Here is a 20,882-nt window from a genome sequence, read left to right on the forward strand (position 1 = left end):
GCTGCATTTGCTATGAAAGATCCCAGGAGAGCCAGGGGAGAAAACTGGGTGGTGGAGAAAATAGGAACACTTCATCTATTTTTAAACAAAATAGAGCTCTGGGATTGTAGAAGTTTTCTTCTTTCTGCTTTTGAAATGGAGATCAGAGAGCGTTTAGAACTGAGTCCTGGCCAGCGCGGTGGCTCACGCCTGTACTCTCAGCACTTTGGGAGGCCAAGGCGGGCGGATCACCTGAGGTCAGGAGTTCAAGACCAACCTGGCCAACATGGTGAAACCCTGTCTTTAAAAAAATATAAAATAAAAATAAAAATAGAACTGAGCCCTGATGCAGGGACGTGGGGGCCCCTCAGGGTGGTTAGAGGAGGGAAGAGAGAAGGGAAGTGAAATCCAAGCTCCCAGTATGTGCAGTCCATGAGCAACAAGCCCTGCTTACAGACCCCTGGAGGAGCAGATTCCACAAGGGGCTGGGCCAAGTCTAACTTCCAAATGTGGCTAGACTCTCTCTGCATCAGTCCCCACCCAAAAACTGCCCATCAGGGAAAAAGATGGTGCCAGCAAGGGCTGTGAGAAACACGGAAGACAGGTATGTGCAGCTCTTTTCTCTTTCTATTCAGTGATTGTGGCTACCACGTGAGAGGAACGATTTTGTTCTTTCTACTTTTGTCTACCTTAAAGAAAGAAAACATCTGACATTTCCCCACATTTGATAAACTGTGAGCAAATATGTTACTAGAAGAAGATAAAGATTCACCCCAGACGTGGGTGAGTTGGGATTTGAGTTCGTTTGGAGTTTGAGTCCTGTTTTGAGACTAGAATGCGAGCTCATGGCCGACCTTTGCCACCTACCTGTGGGCTGGGAGGCTGAGAATCATAGGTGCTTCCACTCTAGTAGGGAAATTAGATGTATATTACAAGGTAATATTGCATAAATTACTGCTGAAAGCTTGACCTTTCCCAGGGTTATTTGCAATCCATATGTTAAAGAGTTAAACTAACAAAGAAAATTTTACTATGAATGAACACCATTCACTCATTTAGTAAATACTTCTACCATTTTTTTTTTTTTGAGACAGAGTTTCGTTCTTTTTGTCCAGGCTGGAACGCAATGGTGCACTCTTAGCTCACTGTGACCTCCACCTCCCAGGTTCAAGTGATTCTCCTGTCTCAGCCTCCCAAGTAACTGGGATTACAGGCGTGTGCCACCACACTAGGCTAATTCTGTATTTTTTTATAGAGAGAGTTTCACCATGTTGGCCAGGCTGATCTCAAACTCCCGACCTCAGGTGACCCACCTGCCCTGGCCTCCCAAAGTGCTGGGATTATGGGCATGAGCCACCACACCTGGCCAGTAAATACTTCTGAACATCCACTTTGTACTGGGCACTGTGGGAGTTACTAAGTATGGATCAAAATACACCTCGTACTTAAGGAACTCGGTCTAAAAAATTATCAGCCAGCTTCAGAGAAGCATGAGAGAGAGTAAAAGAAATTGGGTCCCCTTCACCCACACCTATACACTCCTCCTGCTGACCCTGATTACAAGCATCCAGGCCAGTGCAACAAGTGTCCTGGGCCCAATTAAAGTCCTTCCTGGGAGATCCTGCTGGCATTCAGTCCATGCCCAGAATCCTGGCAGCAAACCGGCCAAGAGCATGTTCTCCCAGGAACAAGGAGGCCATGGTGTTCCTAACTCTCTCATGAGATTCCTCCTGTCTCCTCTAGAGCTCAAGCCACGAGGGGTCAGAGCAGACGCAGAGTGTCCAGGCATGCTGGAGTCTGCCGAACAGCTGCTGGTGGAGGACCTGTACAACCGCGTCAGGGAGAAGATGGATGACACCAGCCTCTATGATACGCCCTGCGTCCTGGACCTCCAGCGGACCCTAGTTCAGGATCGCCAAGAGGCTCCCTGGAACGAGGTGGACGAGGTCTGGCCCAACGTCTTCATAGCTGAGAAGTGAGTCTGACTGCTCTTCTTGACCCTTTGTACTACCTTTCTGGTTAGTGCCTGAGACAGACAAAACTCCCCCAACTTTCACCAAAGGCGTCCATAGGTCCTTGCAGCACAATGAGGCTGCCTAGACACTTACCCTGCCCCGGCCCAGAGAAAGACCCCGCCATCCACCTGCATTCAGAGGTCTCCAGGCAACACGCTGGCATCACTGCTTATCCTTTGCCCTCTTGCCAGGACTCTCATCTCTGGGCCTCCTTTTTGGCCACAGAGTCTTGCCAACTTCACCATCTCATGACATCTGTAACAACCACAGAACTGGACACTAGGAGCCACTGACAATATGGGCATGCATATGTATTGACCAACACAGGAAAAGGTTCACAATACAGTAAGAAAGAATTAGATTACAAGAGAATGCATGTCCGGTGTGCTGCTCATCGGGCAATAGATGTATGTGTACGTGCGTGCATGCTTTTGCATAGACAACAGCTAGAAGGAAATGTGATAAAATGTTAACAGTGTTTCTCTCTGGGAGGAGTTTTTACAAGAGGTTTTTAGTTTCTTCTTTACATTTCCCTTGACGTGGACAGGATTCCTGAAGTAGACATTGTTTTTATAATCCAAAAACGATTATTTTCTAAAAGCTTATCCGTGGTTTCTGGAGCAAAAGCAACTCACTCCCATCCTGTGCCTTTAGGGCGCCAGTGTGTAATGGCTGCCACGAGGTTAATTAGTGAAACGGATTTCTGCTGATTCATCGGATCCTTAATGAGATGTTTTCCCAATGTAATTATCCAGATATCCAAAAGCAAAGGAGGAAATCTGGGGCCTCAGGGGAGGGCACAGGGAAAACAGCTTGGAACAGTGGGTCTTCACCAAGCAGTAATCGTTGCCTAGAACTTGATCCTCAGAGCTGGATACCAAGTCCTAAGTGATCTTTAAATAGATCTTCAGATCCTGGCGCATTCACCTCATGGCCACTAAGGACCCAGGCATCCAGGTACTCTCAGCCCAAGGCTTCTGTTCTTTCTCGAACAACCCTGTCCTCAGGGCCTCTTCAAACTAAGCTGCACTTATTCAGCTGCAGCAAAAGGAGCTCTGAACTAGAAATCTAAAACACTAGCTCTTGTTTTCTCTTTCTCTCCTTTCACAATTTTGGGAAGTTATGAGTTCTCAGATTGATTTTTATAATCTTCTTCTTCTTCTTCTTCTTCTTTTTTTGAGACAGAGTCTCACTCTGTCGTCCAGGCTGGAGTGCAGTGGCTCTGTCTCTGCTTATTGAAACCTCCGCCTCCCGGGTTCAAGAGATTCTCCTGCCTCAGCCTCCCGAGTAGCTGGGACTACAGGCTTGTGCCACCACGGACCCAGCTAATTTTTTGTATTTTTAGTAGAGATGGAGTTTCAACATGTTGGCTAGGATGGTCTCGATCTCTTGACCTCGTGATCCACCCACCTCAGCCCCTCAAAGTGCTGGGATTACAGGTGTGGGCCACTGCACTTGGCAATTTTTATAATCTCCAAATGGGAATAAAACTAGTTTCCCTGTCTACTTCTTAAGTTTAATTTATGATAATGTAAAATAATGCATGTGAAAGGATTTTGAAAATTATAAGCATGTCATATCAATGTAAAATACACTTAATTTGGCCAGGCGTGGTGGCTCACACCTGTAATCCCAGCACTTTGGGAGGCTGAGGCGGGTGGATCACGAGGTCAAGAGATCGAGACCATCCTGGCCAACATGGTGAAACCCCGTCTCTACTAAAAATACAAAAAAATTAGCTGGGCATGGTGGCGTGCGCCTTTAGTCCCAGCTACTCGGGAGGCTGAGGCAGGAGAATTGCTTGAACCCGGGAGGTAGAGGTTGCAGTGAGCTGAGATCGCACCACTGCACTCCAGCCTGGCGCCTGGTGACAGAGTGAGACTCTGTCTCAAAAAAAAAAAAAATGCACTTAATTTTCTTATTTGTGCCTGCCTCTTTTGTGCCTTGATGAGCGTCCATTCCCAAGGCATGGGGTTTTAAACTAGAAGTCTCTGGACCGTTCAGAGGTTTCCTTACACATCCCTTTTGCTGGCCTCTTCATCTTGCCCTCCCTTGCTTAACGCCCTGTCTCTTCTCTCTCTTGCTGAGGCCAAGTCATCAACTCTTTCTATAATGTTATTTGCAGTGATCCCCAGACACCAGGGGGCAGAAAAGGAGGCACTTGCCCAGCTGAGACCCCAGACCAGCTGAGGCAGGCTCGCCATCACAGGGGTGATGCACCTTTCTAGTTCCGACTCTGGCAAACAGGTCCCTGCCTCTTCCTCCAGGAGTGTGGCTGTGAACAAGGGGAGGCTGAAGAGGCTGGGAATCACCCACATTCTCAATGCTGCTCATGGCACCGGCGTTTACACTGGCCCCGAATTCTACACTGGCCTGGAGATCCAGTACTTGGGTGTGGAGGTGGATGACTTTCCTGAGGTGGACATCTCCCAACATTTCCGGAAGGCGGCTGAGTTCCTCGATGAGGCGCTGCTGACCTATAGAGGTGAGAGGGGTCTGTCCGCTCCAGGCTGCTGGACTTCCACGAGGGGAAAAGCAGTGTGGGGAATGTTATGAAAACCTGATTAGTTGGCGTGTCTGGGGGGTATCTGTCTTAAGAAGGCCATTTTCTCTAAGAAAAGGAGGAAAGACAGGATAATCATTCACCCGGTAAGTAGTTACTGAGTGCCTAGCAGGGGCCAGGTACCATTCTAGGCACTGTGGTAAAAGATGCAACCTTCCGGCCTTTGACTCTTACACTGTAGTGAGGGGAGAGAAAATGAAAAAAAAAAGAGAGAGAAATGTCAGATGGTGGTAAGCGTGAGGCAGAGACTAACTAGGATGGTGTGCTAGAGTGACTGGCTAACTCCTTGGAGAGCATGTCTGACAATGGGACATTTAAGCCAAGTGACAAAGAGCTGGCATGGGAAAACTGGAAGAGTATTCCTGTGGAAGAGAACTAGCAGTGCGAAGATCCGAAGGTGGGAAGCTTGGTGTGTTCAAGCATCAGAGGCCCGTGTGGATGAAGGTTGGAGTGGCAGGGGCCCCCCATCAAACAGGAAGCTAAATGCCAGGGTAAGAAGTTTGAGCGGCACCTTGATCTGATCTATGTTTTGGAAAACTCCCTCCCTCTGCCTTGGAGAATAGACCAAGTTGGGACGGTGGAGAGTAGCGCTTGGGGCCGCTATTGTTATGTCCAAGTGAAAGGTGACATGAGACTCATCTACAGACGTTATAGGCCTCAAGGAGGAGAGGTGGAGCCCAGGCACTGGAGCCAGCAGCCTGGCTGGGAAGAGTTCAGGATTTGGTGTCCAGAAACCTGGGTCTGAGTCCAGGATTCGCTGCACTGTGTATACCAAGTGACCTGGGCCATTTCCTTCAGCCCTAGGAACTGCAGTTTCCTTATGGAGAACAAAGACAAAAATATCAAATCCTAAATTTGCTGTGAGGAATAACATTTCAAAAAGGCACAAAAATAACTCCCTTGGGACAACACCTGGCACAATAAATGCTTCAAAAATTATAGCCATTGCTGTAATAATATTACTCATGACTCCTGGAAAGGGCATTGCCTGTCACCACCAATGGCCAGGATGGGTAACTTCTAATGGAAATTACAAACACACATATTTGCCTTTTTTATTATTTTTAATTTTTATTTTTAGAGACAGGATGCAGCTCTGTTCCCCCAGGCTGCTGGAATGCTCACTATAGCTTTGACTTCCTGGGCTCAAGAGATTCTCCCATCTTGGCCCCCCTAAGTGCTGGGATTACAGGCATGAGCCACCATGCCTAGCCAAATACACATATTTTAAATATGTATGTGTATGTGTGTGTAAATTATATATATAGGTATGTATGTGTATATATATACACACATATATACACACATGTATATACACACATATATGTAAACTGTTTTCTCCTCTTTTCAATGCTTAAAAATGCCTTCTTTTTAAAATGTAGGACATTTGACCAGTGTGGGATTGAGTGGGTCTGTCGGTCGTCTGCGGCATAGGGAGCGTGTCCCACCTCGCTCGCTGGGCCTGGGCGCACCGACCGACCTCGAGGTGGAGCGGATGGCGCTCGGTAGCTCACGCAGGTTGACACGGCCACGGGCCGGCAGTCCCCCGCAGCATCCCAGTGCGGATGAGACAGATCCCAGAATGTGAAACGCATACCAGAAGCGAGAGCCAGCCTTGCGGGTGGAGGGAGGAAGAATGAGCCCACACGCGGAGGCGGAGGCAGTGCCAGAGAGGTCATAGCATCTCTAGAATTACCCCACTGAGCCTTGGGTCCTGTGGCTTCCTCTACTCTAGGTTGCTTGGGAGTCAGTGCCTGACGAGGAGAACAGCGAAAGAAGCACCAGGCGCTGGCGTTTTACGTGGTAATCACAGAGAGCCCACGAGGGGGTGTTGTTATTTACATTGCACACACTGGGAAGTTGAGACCCGTGGAAGATTAAGTGGCGACTTGGCACGGCGCATGGAGTAATAATCAAGATTCTCTTGGTTGCTAGTGGGTGGAAACCATCTGAAACACCTTCACAAGCAGCAAAGGCATTAGCTCTGAAGTTGCGGGAGAGAAGCCACAGACTGGAGCCTGGCACCCGAGGCAGGCCTGGGACAAGGACTCTTGGTTCCCTCTTCTTTCTCTCTCTACTTCAGAGAGCAAATGGCCATCCACAGGTCTGACATTAAACTAGCTGATTTCCTGTCTCAGTCTCATTTTCAACTTTCCTGGAGAATGTGTCAGATACTGGTCCTTTTTGTACCCTGAGTTCCATCAACAGTGGCAAGTGGGGTGGTTTCTGGGCAAATACTATTGGTTTTCTGGGATGTGGAGAGGGTAGGTTCTGAGGAAAGGGAGGATTATGAATTGGGAGAGTATAGCACAATTGCCTCCCATATAAAGGCATACTGAGAGTGTAGAGAATTCACACCCAGTCTTGCTCAAGTCTGATGCTCTTCCCAGTAGCTGTACTCTTAAAAAAACATTTTTTTTGAGACAGAATCTCACTCTGTCACCCAGGATGGAGTGCAGTGGTGCTATCTTGGATCACTGCAACCTCTGCCTCCCAGGTTCAAGCGATTCTTGTGCCTCAGCCTCCTGAGTAGCTGCAATTGCATGCATGTGCCACCATGCCCAGCTAATTTTTGTATTTTTAGTAGAGACCAGGTTTCACCATGTTGGCCAGGCTGGTCTCGAACTCCTGACCTCAGGTGATCCATGTGACTTGGCCTCCCAGGGTACTGTGAGTACAGGCATGAGCCACCACACCCGGCCTGTACTTTTCAAATTTTGAAAACAGGGACCCTCTTCACAATTAGCCCTGTTGGTAATCAAAATGGTAACTCTGCAAATTAGAAGATCATTACCTTCCTCAAACCATTTTGCTGTTGGAAAATTTTCATCATAACCCAAGTATGATTTGATACTTCGATTTCGATGTGAAGAGGCCCCCTAGAATTGTGCAGAGAAAAATCTATACAGCATCAGCCTGCCTCTAACAGAGAAGACAGAGAATCCTGTTGCTGCTCTGGGTGAAGATCCCTGAGTCTCACCCACCCATCCTCTCTCTTGTCCCTCTGGCTGCCCTTGAGGCTCCTCTGAGGAGTCCCAGTGTGCTAGGAACACAGCATGGAAAAACATGGCACCCTAAGCTGGTCTCCACCAGACTGAGTCTAAGTGGCATTTGATGCCCCTATGAAGAAGTCTGGCTGGTCACGTCCTGAAGCGTCCTGAAGCGAGCTGGTCTGGTGATTCCATCTCCAAAGAAAATGAGTGAGACTTTGAGACTAGCCACAGTAGACAGTAGCCTGGTCAGATAGTTAAGTGGAGGTCCTTGCAAGGGACAGCTGAGCCCTGAGCTGAGGGTGAGAGGAGAAAAAGACAAGTGCTCTGGCCGATGCTCCTTGTGAGGCTTTTGCTCTTTGTTTTGGAGACAGAGTCTTGCTCTGTTGCTTAGGCTGGAGTACAGTGGCACAATCTCAGCTCACTGCAGCCTTTGCCTCCTGGGTTCAAGTGATTCTCCTGCCTCAGCCTCCCGAATAGCTGGAATTACAAGCATTTTATTGTTTTTGTATTTTTAGTAGAGACAGGGTTTTGCCATGTTGGCCAGGCTGGTCTCAAACTCCTGGCCTCAAGTGATCCACCCACCTTGGCCTCCCAAAGTGCTGGGATTACAGATGTGAGCCACAGCACCCTTGTTTGTTTATTTTTGAGACGAGGTCTCACTCTGTTGCCTGAGCTGGAGCGCAGTGGCACAATCAGCACTCACTGCAGCCTCTACCTCCTGGCCTCAAGCAATCCTCCAACCTTGTCCTCCCAAAGTGCTGGGATTATAGGCATGAGCCACCACGCCCAGCCTGTGGCTTTGACTCTGCTGATTTAACTCCCTCTAGTGGCTGCTGGCTCTTAGCAATAACACCTTTCCTCACTACTGGGCCTCAAGTCCCCTGAATTTTCTGTCTCTGACCTCCTGTGTGACAAAGACATGACCCTAACTGCTGCAAAGATATAACAATAAAAGAGTCCCTCCCATCCCACATTGTTAGAGAGGATTTTTAACTGATTTAGCCAACATCCCCAAAGACTGTTGGCAAGTAGATGGATGACAGCAGGGAGGAAGTTCTCCAGCGGTTCCAGTATGCATTTTAAACAGCTATTACAATGAAGGCATAGGACACATATTTGTCACATTCATGACGGACGCAAAGCCGAAAGGGAGGCCAGCAGCAGGTAACTGATCTGTTGAATGGTAGAGTGAAGACTTGCAAAAGCTTCTGTATGCTATAAAAACAGACATCTACTAAAAGATGTTAGTAAGAATTTGTAAAAATTATCCTTAAGTTTAAAAATGACTGCACATTAAAAGAAACATGACTTAATTGAAATTTTTAAAAAAGTTTTATGTGGGGATCGCTCCCATGTGAAGCCCCTCGGAATTGGGCCTCACCATATGGTGAGCTTGAGCCCGGACACAGTTTCCCGCTGGAGGCAGTCGAGATTGGGGAAAGTTAAACTGAGATCAAAGGATATCTAAAAGCAACTTTGCTAGACGATAAGGTGATACCTATGTGGTCTGAGAAGACATTGTGTTTATTTTCTGTTTCTGCTTTTTATGACTTTGTCTACCCATTTGCTGGGTCCTGTGCTTGTTCTTGTGACTGCTGTTTGCATAGATAACAGGCTTACTGCCTCTCTGGTGCCCTGCATAGATAGTTAACTTTTTTTTTTTTTTTTTTTTTTTTTGAGACGGAGTTTCGCTCTTGTTACCCAGGCTGGAGTGCAATGGCGCGATCTCGGCTCACCGCAACCTCCGCCTCCTGGGTTCAGGCAATTCTCCTGCCTCAGCCTCCTGAGTAGCTGGGATTACAGGCACGCGCCACCATGCCCAGCTAATTTTTTTGTATTAGTAGAGACGGGGTTTCACAATGTTGACCAGGATGGTCTCGATCTCTTGACCTCGTGATCCACCCGCCTCGGCCTCCCAAAGTGCTGGGATTACAGGCTTGAGCCACCGCGCCCGGCCGATAGTTAACTTTTTAACTTTAGCTTTCCCCAACCTGATAATGAGACCCGTCTGGACGACTTGATTGTATCCGATTATGTACCTGATTTTACTATTGTGTTATCTGCTGCCTAAGCTTGTATCCCAGGACTTTCTGTTCCCTTTGATGTATGAGATATTGGTGTCTGTTCCTGCAAATGAAGTAGGACAAACATATATATACTAACTGTGTGCAAAATAAATTTGCTGTTTGAGCAATCGCTTACTCAGTCCTCCAGACCCCTCTTTCTGTCCTCTCTTTTTCCACGCACTCCCCTATTCAGGTCGGAACCCTCTTGCTGGCCAAGAGTCCCCGGCAGACGTGCCGGCCTCTCGGGAACGCAGAGTTTTACAGGTTTCAGTTGATGTAAAAGATAACTCAAGTTCATTGTGTGACATATCCACCCACACTGCAAGCTTAGATGGGATCAGTAAAGCCCCAATGACCCAAACAAGGGTGGGGAGGGGCCCACTCTACTCTATGTGGGTCAGTCCAAACCTGAACTATCTTGCTCCATCCTGAATACGAACTCCAGAACAAACAAACAAACAACCTGGTAATTCAAGTTTTGACCTGGAGGAAAGTAGCTAGAAGAGTGAGGGGACATGAGAAGTTGTTCAAATGATGTTTGAAGGACTCAAAATAGCCAGGAAAAGAAAAAAAATATTTTGGGAAGAATATCATGGCCATTTTCTTGAGGATTTTTGTATAAAAGCTCTGTTTCATACAATGTATTCATCGTCGACTTTAGAATGTCAGAGCAACAGTACTGGATGCTTGTTAATTTATACTTTTCCCTAATGTATGAAAAAAAATTTTGAAGCACTAGAGTGATACAAAAATGAAGCGAGTTGTATCTATGTGTCCAGGTGAGCTAATGAGCTCCCCGTGACTGGAAGCATTCAGCAGTGGCTCGATGACAGCTGTGACAGGTGATCCAGCATCAGGGATGTTGTCAAGGGAATTCTCAGGTTTAGGATGTGACTTGTGATGCTTCCCAGCACTGAGATTCTATTTCTCTGTGATTCATTCATCTTAGCCTGTCATTCCTTTGCTGCTTTATCCTCCTCCCCACCCATTCTTGTATTTCCCCTCCCTCTGGTGCTCAGTTTGTGAGGAGGAAGTAGAAATGCACTGCAGTGTTTCAAATAGACGCCCATCAGGGACTGTGGGTCTTCCGTGTTTAATATGGGGACAGTGGTGCTCAGCCCTCCTGTGTCTTGAGCCGGGATGAACTTCAGAGGCAAAGTAAACACCTCAGTGCAGCACATTAAAACAGCACTTGCCAAAGAAAACAAACACACAAGAACACTGCAAGGAAGCCACTGTAATGACGTCATTTTCTCTTGTGTTTTCTTTTCAGGGAAAGTCCTGGTCAGCAGCGAAATGGGCATCAGCCGGTCAGCAGTGCTGGTGGTCGCCTACCTGATGATCTTCCACAACATGGCCATCCTGGAGGCTTTGATGACCGTGCGCAAGAAGCGGGCCATCTACCCCAACGACGGCTTCCTGAAGCAGCTGCGGGAGCTCAACGAGAAGCTGATGGAGGAGAGAGAAGAGGACTATGGGCGGGAGGGGGAATCAGCCGAGGCGGAGGAGGGCGAGGGCACGGGGAGCACGCGGGGGGCCGGAGGGCACGCCCTGACGGTGGAGGAGGAGGAGGAGGACAGCGCCAGCCACCTGAGTGGCCCCTCCCTGGGGAAGGCCGGCCGGGCCTCCAAGCCCCTCACCCTCATCGACGAGGAGGAGGAGGAGTGGAAGAAAGGGCAGGGCCTCCCCTCGGGCAAGGTCCCCCCGGGTGGAGGCGGCAGACGCCCAGGCTCCCCTGGCCAGGGTGGGGAGGAGCTCCAGGACGAGGACGAGGGCGTGCAGAGGATCATCCAGGAGTGGCAGAGCCGGAACGAGAGGTACCAAGCAGAAGGGCACCGGAGGTGGGGCAGGGAGGAGGAAGAGGAGGAGGAGGGCGACGCTGGCTCCTCGGTGGGGCGGCGGCGGCGCGCCCTGAGCGAGAGCAGCGCCTGGGAGAGCGCGAGCGGCCGGGACATCTGGGTCTGGAAGCAGCAGCTGGAGCTGAGCCGCCAGACCCGAGGCGGGAGGCGCCGCGCAGACTCGGCGTCCTCGGAGAGCACCTGGGACGCGTGGAACGAGAGGCTGCTGGAGATCGAGAAGGAGGCTTCCCGGAGGTACCACGCCGGGAGCGAGAGGCAGGAGGCGGCGGACCCGAGCTCAGGGGCGGGCAGCAGGGCGCGGGAGGACGACGAGGACAGCGTGGCCTCCGAGGCCAGCTCCTTCTACAACTTCTGCAGCAGGAACAAGGACAAGCTCACTGCTCTGGAAAGATGGAAGATCAAGAGAATCCAGTTTGGATTTCACAAGAAAGACTTGGGAGCGGGAGACAGCAGCAGTGGGCCCGGTGCAGAGGAGGCAGCGGCGGAGAAGAACCCCTCCGACATCAGCCTGACAGCCTACCAGGCCTGGAAGCTGAAACACCAGAAGAAGGTGGGCAGTGAGAACAGGGGGGAGGTGGTGGAGCTCAGCAAGGGGGAGGACTCGGCCATGGCTAAGAAGAGGCAACGGAGGCTGGAGCTACTGGAGAGAAGCCGGCAGACGCTGGAGGAGAGCCAGTCTATGGCCGGCTGGGAGGCGGACAGCTCCGCGGCCAGCGGGAGCATTCCCCTGTCTGCGTTCTGGTCTGCAGCCCCCTCGGTCAGTGCCGATGGGGACGCGGCGTCGGTACTCAGCACCCAGAGCCACCGCTCCCACCTGTCTCAGGCTGCAAGCAATATGGGAGGGTGCTCAACCTCCAATCCCACCACACCCCTGCCTAACCTGCCAGTGGGGCCTGGAGATACCATTTCCATTGCCAGTATCCAGAACTGGATTGCCAACGTAGTCAGTGAAACCCTTGCTCAGAAGCAAAATGAAATGCTGCTGTTGTCCCGACCGCCATCTGTTGCGAGCATGAAGGCAGCACCAGCGGCCAGCTGCCTGGGGGATGACCAAGTCTCTATGCTCAGTGGACACAGCGGCTCCTCCTTGGGTGGCTGCCTGCTGCCTCAGAGCCAGGCAAGACCCAGCTCTGACATGCAGTCTGTGCTGTCCTGCAACGCCACACTGAGCTCGCCGGCCGAAGGTTCCAGGAGCAAAGTGAGGGGGACCAGCAAGCCCATCTACAGCCTCTTTGCTGACAATGTGGACCTAAAAAGACTTGGCCAGAAGGAGAAGGAGATGCAGATGGAGCTTAGGGAGAAGATGTCCGAGTACAAAATGGAAAAGCTGGCCTCAGACAATAAACGCAGCTCCCTCTTCAAGAAGAAGAAGGTCAAGGAAGATGAGGATGCTGGTGTGGGTGACAGGGATGAGGACATTGACAGTGCCATAGGGAGCTTCCGATATTCTTCCCGCAGTAATTCCCAGAAACCCGAAACAGACACATCGTCCTCGCTGGCTGTCTGTGATCACTATGCAAGTGGCAGCGGAGTTGGCAAAGAGGTGGATAGCAGTATTAATAAGTGGCTCAGTGGCCTCAGGACAGAGGAAAAACCTCCTTTCCAAAGTGACTGGTCTGGAAGTTCTAGGGGGAAGTATACCAGATCATCCCTGCTCAGGGAGACGGAGTCTAAATCCTCCAGTTACAAGTTCTCCAAATCCCAGTCAGAGGAACAGGACACCTCCTCCTACCACGAGGCAAATGGCAACTCTGTAAGAAGCACTTCGCGGTTCTCATCTTCCTCCACCAGGGAAGGCAGAGAGATGCACAAGTTCTCCAGGTCCACGTACAGCGAGACCTCAAGTTCCCGAGAGGAGAGCCCAGAGCCCTACTTCTTCCGCCGGACCCCAGAGCCGTCAGAAAGGGAAGAGTCCCCGGAGCCACAGCACCCAAACTGGGCCAGGTCCAGGGACTGGGAAGATGTGGAAGAGTCATCCAAGTCAGACTTCTCTGAATTTGGAGCCAAGAGGAAATTCACCCAGAGCTTTATGAGGTCTGAAGAAGAGGGAGAGAAAGAGAGGACGGAAAACAGAGAAGAAGGGAGGTTTGCATCTGGACGGCAGTTCCAGTATAGGAGAAGCACTGACAGGGAGGAAGAGGAAGAAATGGATGATGAAGCCATCATTGCTGCTTGGAGACGCCGGCAAGAAGAAACCAGGACCAAGCTGCAGAGAAGGAGGGAGGACTGAGCTGGGGAAAAGCTGAGAACACTGAAAGAAACCACTCAGCTTACCATAGGGTTCAGGTCATACATTGCCACCACCTGTCAAGAGATAAGGATGCAGAGAGGATCTTCCGAAGGGGCAGAGCCAGAGTGAGAGGTACCAAGCATAAGGCGGCAGAGGTGGAGTAAGGAAGAGGCAAGGATGGGGAGAACCGTCCATATGAGGTCTCAATGCTGGGCTGACACCGTTTGCTCTTGCCCAGCACCCTCTAAGCTTTGGTGTTTCACTTAACGTAATGGATAGTGTCCATCACAGACTAGAGAGAGAAGCTTGGAAAAGCATTGTAGTTTGTCAGAGACTCCAGTTTACATCCGGAAAGGCCGTGAACATAGGACACGGTTTTGTCTGTAGAGGTTTTATAATGAGACCCAGAAAGTCTATCCTGTGGCAAGTCTGACCTCTCCTGGGAATGCTCCATTCTGATATTTTTAAAAATGTTTTGAGTCTCCATTAAAATGGTATGTTGGCAAATAGTTCTTCTTGATTCTGGTCATGTTGAGATCTTTGGATATTAGAAGAAAACCACTTTAAAAGACACAAATGTGTTATCTGAGCCAGTCTCACCTTGTTTCACAAAAGCTGTGCCTGTAGACAATGCCATCGTCGCCTCATTATAAAAAAGAGCAAGCAAGTATTTAGCCTATGATACAATACAGCAGGAGACCACACTGGGAAAACCCTGGAGAGTAACAGAGGGAACCAGAGAAAGAGAGAGTGAGTTTTATTGTGGTGAGAATGTCAAGATGTAAAGTAGAGAGAAGGCCTCTCTGAAAGGCAGAGAAACAAAAACAAAGCATGGGGAGAGAAGAAAATAAACCCAGGAGAAGGAGATGGAGACATGTTTTTATAAAATCTGGTGGTCATCTTTGCTTCTTATTCCTAGGAGGATCACTGGGTAATGCAGTGGGTAGTAGACTTGATATTTCCCTGCACTCTAAGTGGACTAAGTTGGTGAGAATCTTTTATCTTTTGTTCCCAAGGCATTTTTTCCCCTAAAACACAGGTTGAGTTGCCAAATCAAGGAGACACTTTGAGCACTTTACAGCAATGATTGATGAACCGGTTTCTACAGTTCCTTTCGAGCTGCAGCACCTTGAAGGATTTGAAAACAACTATGTGCTGTCCAGGGGTCTGAGATGTCTTAATCAATCAAAAAATCCAATTCAGGAGACGCAAATGGTGATGAAATGATTAATGAGAGGGAAGAAGAGTAAGGAGTAATCCACCAAGGAGACAAATAGTAAGTGATAATTATGTGATCACTTTTTCTAAAAACAGAGTTTCACGGGACATGGAGATTATGTAACCTTCCTATGTAGATTTGTTCAGCATCACATATTTCGAAGAGCACAGAGATAAATATATCAAAGCAAACAGGAGCTGACTTGAACACAAACTCAGAATGCCACATAGCTACTGTCAAAGCAACTGAATTAATTTCCTTGCCTTCCCTCTATCACTTTGGCCCACAGTTCAGTTGCTAGTGGTACTCATTTCTCCTTCACTGATTGAGGCGGGGAAAAGAGGACTTGGGGAGAAAAAATACTGCTCAGTCTTTGTTCCATTTGCCCCTTTTTCTTCCTTGGTTCATCTTTAATGAGTCTCATCCCCTAGCTTCCTGTACCCAGTGGGTCATTCCCACCACAGAAAAAGGTCTTATTAGCCTGGCATGGTGCCGTGTGCTTATAGCCCCAGCTACTTGGGAGGCTGAGATAGGAGGATCACTTGAGCCCAGGTTGAGTCCAGCCCAGGCAACATAGCAGGACCCTATCTTTTTTTTTTTAAAAAGTGTTGTTCTAATACATCCCACAGCACGAAGGCTGACTGTGGTCCATTTTACCTTCTGGGAGAGCTCTCATTTCACTCCCATAGGGAAGTTTTTGATATAGGCACAATTAATTGGGTGTCTGCCCTAGGAGGTTGACCTTCTGGAGAGAAGAATGGGAATATTCTTTGATGGGTCCCCTGTGCCCACCTGTAAGGAGCCAATTAGTTCTGATCTCTCTATACATGTCTTTTTGTTTTTTTGCTATAATTAACAAAATATATAAATTGATCTCACTCATGTCAAAATAGACAAGCAATTAAAAAAAAAAAACTATTCTTAGTCAATCTCAACTCATACCCCACCTAATAAATGTTGAACAAACACTTCAATCATATTGTTTTGAAGAGTCACCCCAATTTTTCTCCAGCCCTGGACGTGAGTCTGGGGGAAACAGACCATGGAGACCACTTAGTTTGCTTTTAGTTGAGCTCTGTCTTAGGCTAGAGGGGCAATAAAGGCCCCCGTGGCCCACAAGTAGACCAGCCGGGCTCGCCAGAGGAAGCCAGATGGCTCAGAGTGAAGCCCTCAAGAAATGCGTTTGCTTTCTGCGTCTCCAAAGATAGCTGCCTCTAGATCCTGTACTAAGGAGGTGTCTGCCAGATAATTTACAATTCTAAATCCAACCTATTCCTGGAGCTTAGAGTATATTTAGGAAACCACATCAGTGGAAAATGTGTTGGATTTATCATGAACTTGAAGAAATATCTGGAATTTGAAGTGTTAGAATCCCAAGGGTGACTTCCGAATGCTACCTAACCTAGCGTGTTAGGTTGCAGGCCAGCCTTCCAGTGTCGGAATGACAATTACAGATATCTCAGTAAAAGTCCTCACAGGAAACAGACGGCACACTCAAAGTGGTGACTGATAAGAATTTAATGCAGGGACCATTTACAGAGGCATAGGAGGGGTCAAGGGAGCCAAAATGAAAGAGTAAAGCACACACGTACTAGCAACATTGATACCACCCTAGCACTGAAGGGCAAAGCGACAAAGCTGTTTCCAGAGCCCAGCAAGAAGCATCACCATGGAGAAAGCCACCTGACAACCTGGCAGAGGAGGAAGAATAAACGCCCCAGCCCTTCTCTGCTCCTGGTTTTCTGTTGAATGCTAGTAACTTCTATGGACCAAATCTAACTGGAAGCAAGTGGGTAGGAGAGCCTACTAGTCTGGAGAAAGACAAAAAGTAGATCTGGAGGCAAACAGAAAACCACCAGCACAGAGGTCAATATGTTTAAATGGAGAGGCCATCTCCATAGGAGTCTTTCCATTGATGTTTGTCTTAAATGACCAAAAACACTATACAATGAACACAAAATTGACTCTCTCTTAAGGATTTATTAACAGGCTGGGCGCGGTGGCTCACGCCTGTAATCCCAGCACTTTGGGAGGCCGAGGTGGGCAGATCACTTGAGGTGGGAAGTTCGAGACAGGACTGACCAACATGGTGAAACCCAGTCTCTACTAAAAATACAAAATTAGCCAGATGTGGTGACGCATGCCTGTAATCCCAGCTACTCAGGAGGCTGAGGCAGGAGGATCACTTGAACCCGGGAAGCAGAGGACATGGTGAGCAGAGATCATGCCATTGTACTCCAGTGTAGGCAAAAGAAAAAAAAAAAAGAATTCATTCACAATTCAAATAGAGTTTCAGCTACATAAAACCAACTATCAGAGTCAGTGATTTTGTTTTACAGAAAGAAAAAAGAGGAAACTGATCTGAATTACTCCTGAGCCCACTCCTGAGTCATAGAAACAGTTCACTGGGAGAAAACTCCCACATTACTCAGTGCAGAGAATCGTGCACTGAAAGAGGCCCTACAAGATGAAAATCCTGCTGAGACTTCTGAGGTGAGGGCTGGGTAAGAGAGAGGGAAAACAGATTTTTTTCTTCATCCGTAGGTAAGCCCCTGGAGAAAATGAGATATGTGGGGGCTGTGAAGAAATAAGAAAAAAGGTGTATCAGGCCGCATCCCAGCAGGAAACAGAAGGCACACCCAAATTAGGGTGATTCAAAGGGGGAGTTTTCTAAAGGAGCCATTTACAAAGGAGTGGACAGGGTACAGGGAAACCGCCAGGCACAGTGCACGCTCCTAGGGTTATGCTCCTAGGCCTGGAGAGACCCGGGATGAGCTATTACTGGGCCTCTAGAGACACAAGGGCTAATTGAAGAGGCAGTCTTTAGAGCTGAGACCTTGGGTCTAGGGAGCCAGCCTGATGTGACCCCACAGGGAAGGGGCCAGAGGACTTTAGCCCCTCTGACTCCAACCTCCAGCCACCTCCCCACAGGTCAAACCCAACCAAAACCCATAAGGAAGCGAGTTGGTGTGTGCATTCCATTCAGTCAGCCCCATGGAGCTCCAGGGAGGGTGGGGAGAAGGGTGGACGTAGATCCAGAAGGACAAACAGAAGACGCACAACAAGGGCAAAATTTCAGACTGAATTGACATATCGTTGGTGCTGGGTTATGAAGACCCTGCTTTTAGTGTCTGGAATATTGCCAGAAGAGGAAATATGGTTTTTCTGGACTCTTAAAACTCATTTCTTGTGTTGTTTGGGAGAATTATCAACCAATGACAATTGAGTAACTAGTAAGCTGCCTTAAAGCATGCTACATAGAGTTGCCTTGTGTGAAGAATCTTCAATACAAATCTATACCTGTTCTTAGGAACATCTACTCTTTGGAGTTCTGAGTCAAGGCTCGTGCTTTAAAGCATCATCTATTTTGTGAACCCTGCAACAAGTCTTCCCTCAGCTCCACTCGTTCTGCGAGATGCCTGCCATCTGTCCCAGGTGCCACACAGAAACCGCCTGCCCTCTGCCCTCCCATACACATACACACACAAGTGAATTTCATGTAAAACCTATATTTTAAGTCATATCGTCCCCCAAAATACCTGCCAGATGTAGCGTGAACTCATCCAGCCATTTTGCCTCATAGAGGTAATTAACAATATTCTACCATTTTGATCTCATGGTTCCAAACACCCCAGCAGTCATTTTCAGACACTGTGATCCTTGTGGTGTCTGTAAGCAAGGTGTGCATACAGATCAGCTGATGCAGTAGCCAGGCCACCCCACTGCCCGCCATTCAGCTGCCTGGATCCTGAGCGGAAGTCCCTCAGAGCAGGGAGCAGACCAGCTTGGATTAGCTTCATCTGTCTCTAGCCTCCTGAAGGCAGAAGTTGGATTCACCTTTGGTGGCAACCAAGATAGTGGCCTCAAACCAATCATTCGATTCCATTTAGCTCAGCTTGATAAATGCTTCTTGAATGCCGACCTTGCATGAGCACTGCACCAGAATACCGTGCTATCAAGAGAGCATGCTACATGGAGTCATGGAAGGTAGAGATAATCTCAAGGAAGAGAAAGGCCCAGTCCCTCATAAGAAAGCATTTTTGAAAAGTTGTCTGAGTTAAAGAACTCTCAAGCTATCTGGGTCTGAACTTAGCAGTGTGCCAAGTATATCAGAAGAGCATCAACCATTCACTCTTGAAATCTCACAGTCAGCTTTGACACCTCCCTTCGCCTCTTCCCTGCACCTGGGCCAGGTAATTCTGCCCATAGCATTTGCTCTCTTCATTCGTTATCACTACCACCTCCGCAAAGCAGATCTCCTTTATCTACCACCTGGCTACTGCAGTAACCTCGTTAGCCAGTTCCAGCCTCACCTCCTCTCCATCTACTCTAGGACCAAATTAATTTCCCAAGATCCCACTTCTGGTTCCTCTTCCTCTGCCTAAGAACTCTAACCGTTTCCTGTTACCTATGAAATGAATCCTAAATGTTTTCCCTTGGCATTCAAGGACCACTTTCCCCTCCCTTTCCAGCCCTATGGCATCACTCCCTTCGTGCCTCACCTTCCGGCCGTACGTGAACAGTACCCCATTTGGAACACTCTTCTGTGCCTTTGCCCAGGCTGCTCCCTCTGCCTCAGCTTTTCCACCCCAACCCACTTGCTCCCTGCCCTCCCAGGTTCTCTAGGAGCTTCTCCTCTGTTAAACCTCTTCTAGCCGCCTTGGCTGTGAGGCTCTCCCTCCCCTGAAATCGCATTGCACTTTGTTTATGTCTAGCCATGCTTACCACAGTCTGCTTCTTATTATAAGAATTTGGTGCATAAGGATAGGAATGTCTATCCCTCAGGATTACTGTGGGGTTATAATTAAATAAGACATTATTCTAATGTGCCTAGATAGCTCAAAGCATTAAGCGGAATTCAGTAATTGTGCACTGTTGTATATAATTCTATAATAATTGTCAGTTATTATGGACACAATGCGGTGCAGTAGTTGAGAACACAATTTTGTAATCCAATTGAAAAACAACTAACACTTGTATTAAATGTTTACCACGTGCCAGGCACTACACCAACAGCTTTTGGATTAGCTACCTTGTTTTTTTCAAAATCCTATCCTTTGTTTACCTCATTTTATAAGCACACTAAACTCTGTGCTAGGCTCTGGGCAGTCAGCAGAAATGAAAACAAATCAAACTTGCCCTTAAGAAGCTAGCACTTTTATTAAGGGAGATGGGCAGTTAGAAATATTTGTCTGTTCCGGCCTGCCTGTCTGCTTCCCTGCCGCTCCCTACTAGAATGTAAGCTCCATGGGGGGAGTTAGTATTCACTGCTGTGTTCCCTGGAACTAGAAATCAGGCCTGGTCTAAGCAGGACTTGCAGCAAACATTTGCTCTTGTTCAAGGCAATAAGTGCTCAGAAGGGAATCATCGGGTTAATCTGATCGATAACAACGACAGATGGGGTGTGGTGTTATTTAAGATAGGGCCATCAGGGAGACATCTCTGGAGGAGGTAATATTTTAAGCTAAAACCTGGAGAAGGAGAAGGAGCCAGCCAAGCAAGGACCCAGAGCTGAGAGTGGGAAACTGACAGGGACACTGAGGCTTAGGGAAGTGAAACCACAAATTAGACGAGGCCGTATGGCTGCTCCACGTCAAAGCCAAAATTGAAAGTGACAGTCTGATTTCAGAGCCCACATACCTTACTGGGTAGGTAACATCTGTAAAGTGCTCAGGACAATGCCTGGCACTTAATTAATTGCCCAATAAGCTATCTTTTACATCCTCTGCAGCATTTTAAGTTTTAAATTATTCTTGTTTTGAAAGCATAGAGGTATTGGTTAGCTAATTAATTCAGCATGAATCGTATTTAGGACCCAAAGAAGTCAGTTTGTCTAGTTTCAAAGTAATCATTTTCCTTTTTACAAAATTTCTCATGAGTGAGCAAGATGGTTAGGGTGTGATGGGATAGAGACTGTCACAGCACACTGGAGATTGGAGGGAATTCCAGGCAACTTTG

General features: G+C 48.2%; 1 protein-coding gene across 4 annotated transcripts in view; it reads left to right on the forward strand.

The window, feature by feature from the left end:
- Positions 1 to 19,937, forward strand: part of STYXL2 (serine/threonine/tyrosine interacting like 2) — a 74,081-nt gene extending 54,144 nt beyond the window's left edge. For 3 of the 4 annotated variants that reach the window (XM_064370620.1, XM_064370621.1, XM_012444567.3), the window contains 3 exons: positions 1,723 to 1,954; positions 4,262 to 4,479; positions 10,890 to 19,937. In XM_064370620.1, coding sequence (XP_064226690.1) covers positions 1,723 to 1,954; positions 4,262 to 4,479; positions 10,890 to 13,705 — 3,266 coding nt within the window. In that variant the 3' untranslated portion in view covers positions 13,706 to 19,937. The remainder of the gene's footprint in view (positions 1 to 1,722; positions 1,955 to 4,261; positions 4,480 to 10,889) is intronic. The other variant, XR_010340386.1, reaches the window with a different exon arrangement.
- The last annotated feature ends 945 nt before the right edge of the window (positions 19,938 to 20,882 follow it).

The sequence above is a fragment of the Aotus nancymaae genome, unplaced genomic scaffold (genome assembly GCF_030222135.1).
Source record: "Aotus nancymaae isolate 86718 unplaced genomic scaffold, 86718_ANA_hifiasm-v0.15.2.pri h1tg000108l, whole genome shotgun sequence".
Classification (NCBI taxonomy): Eukaryota; Metazoa; Chordata; class Mammalia; order Primates; family Aotidae; genus Aotus; species Aotus nancymaae.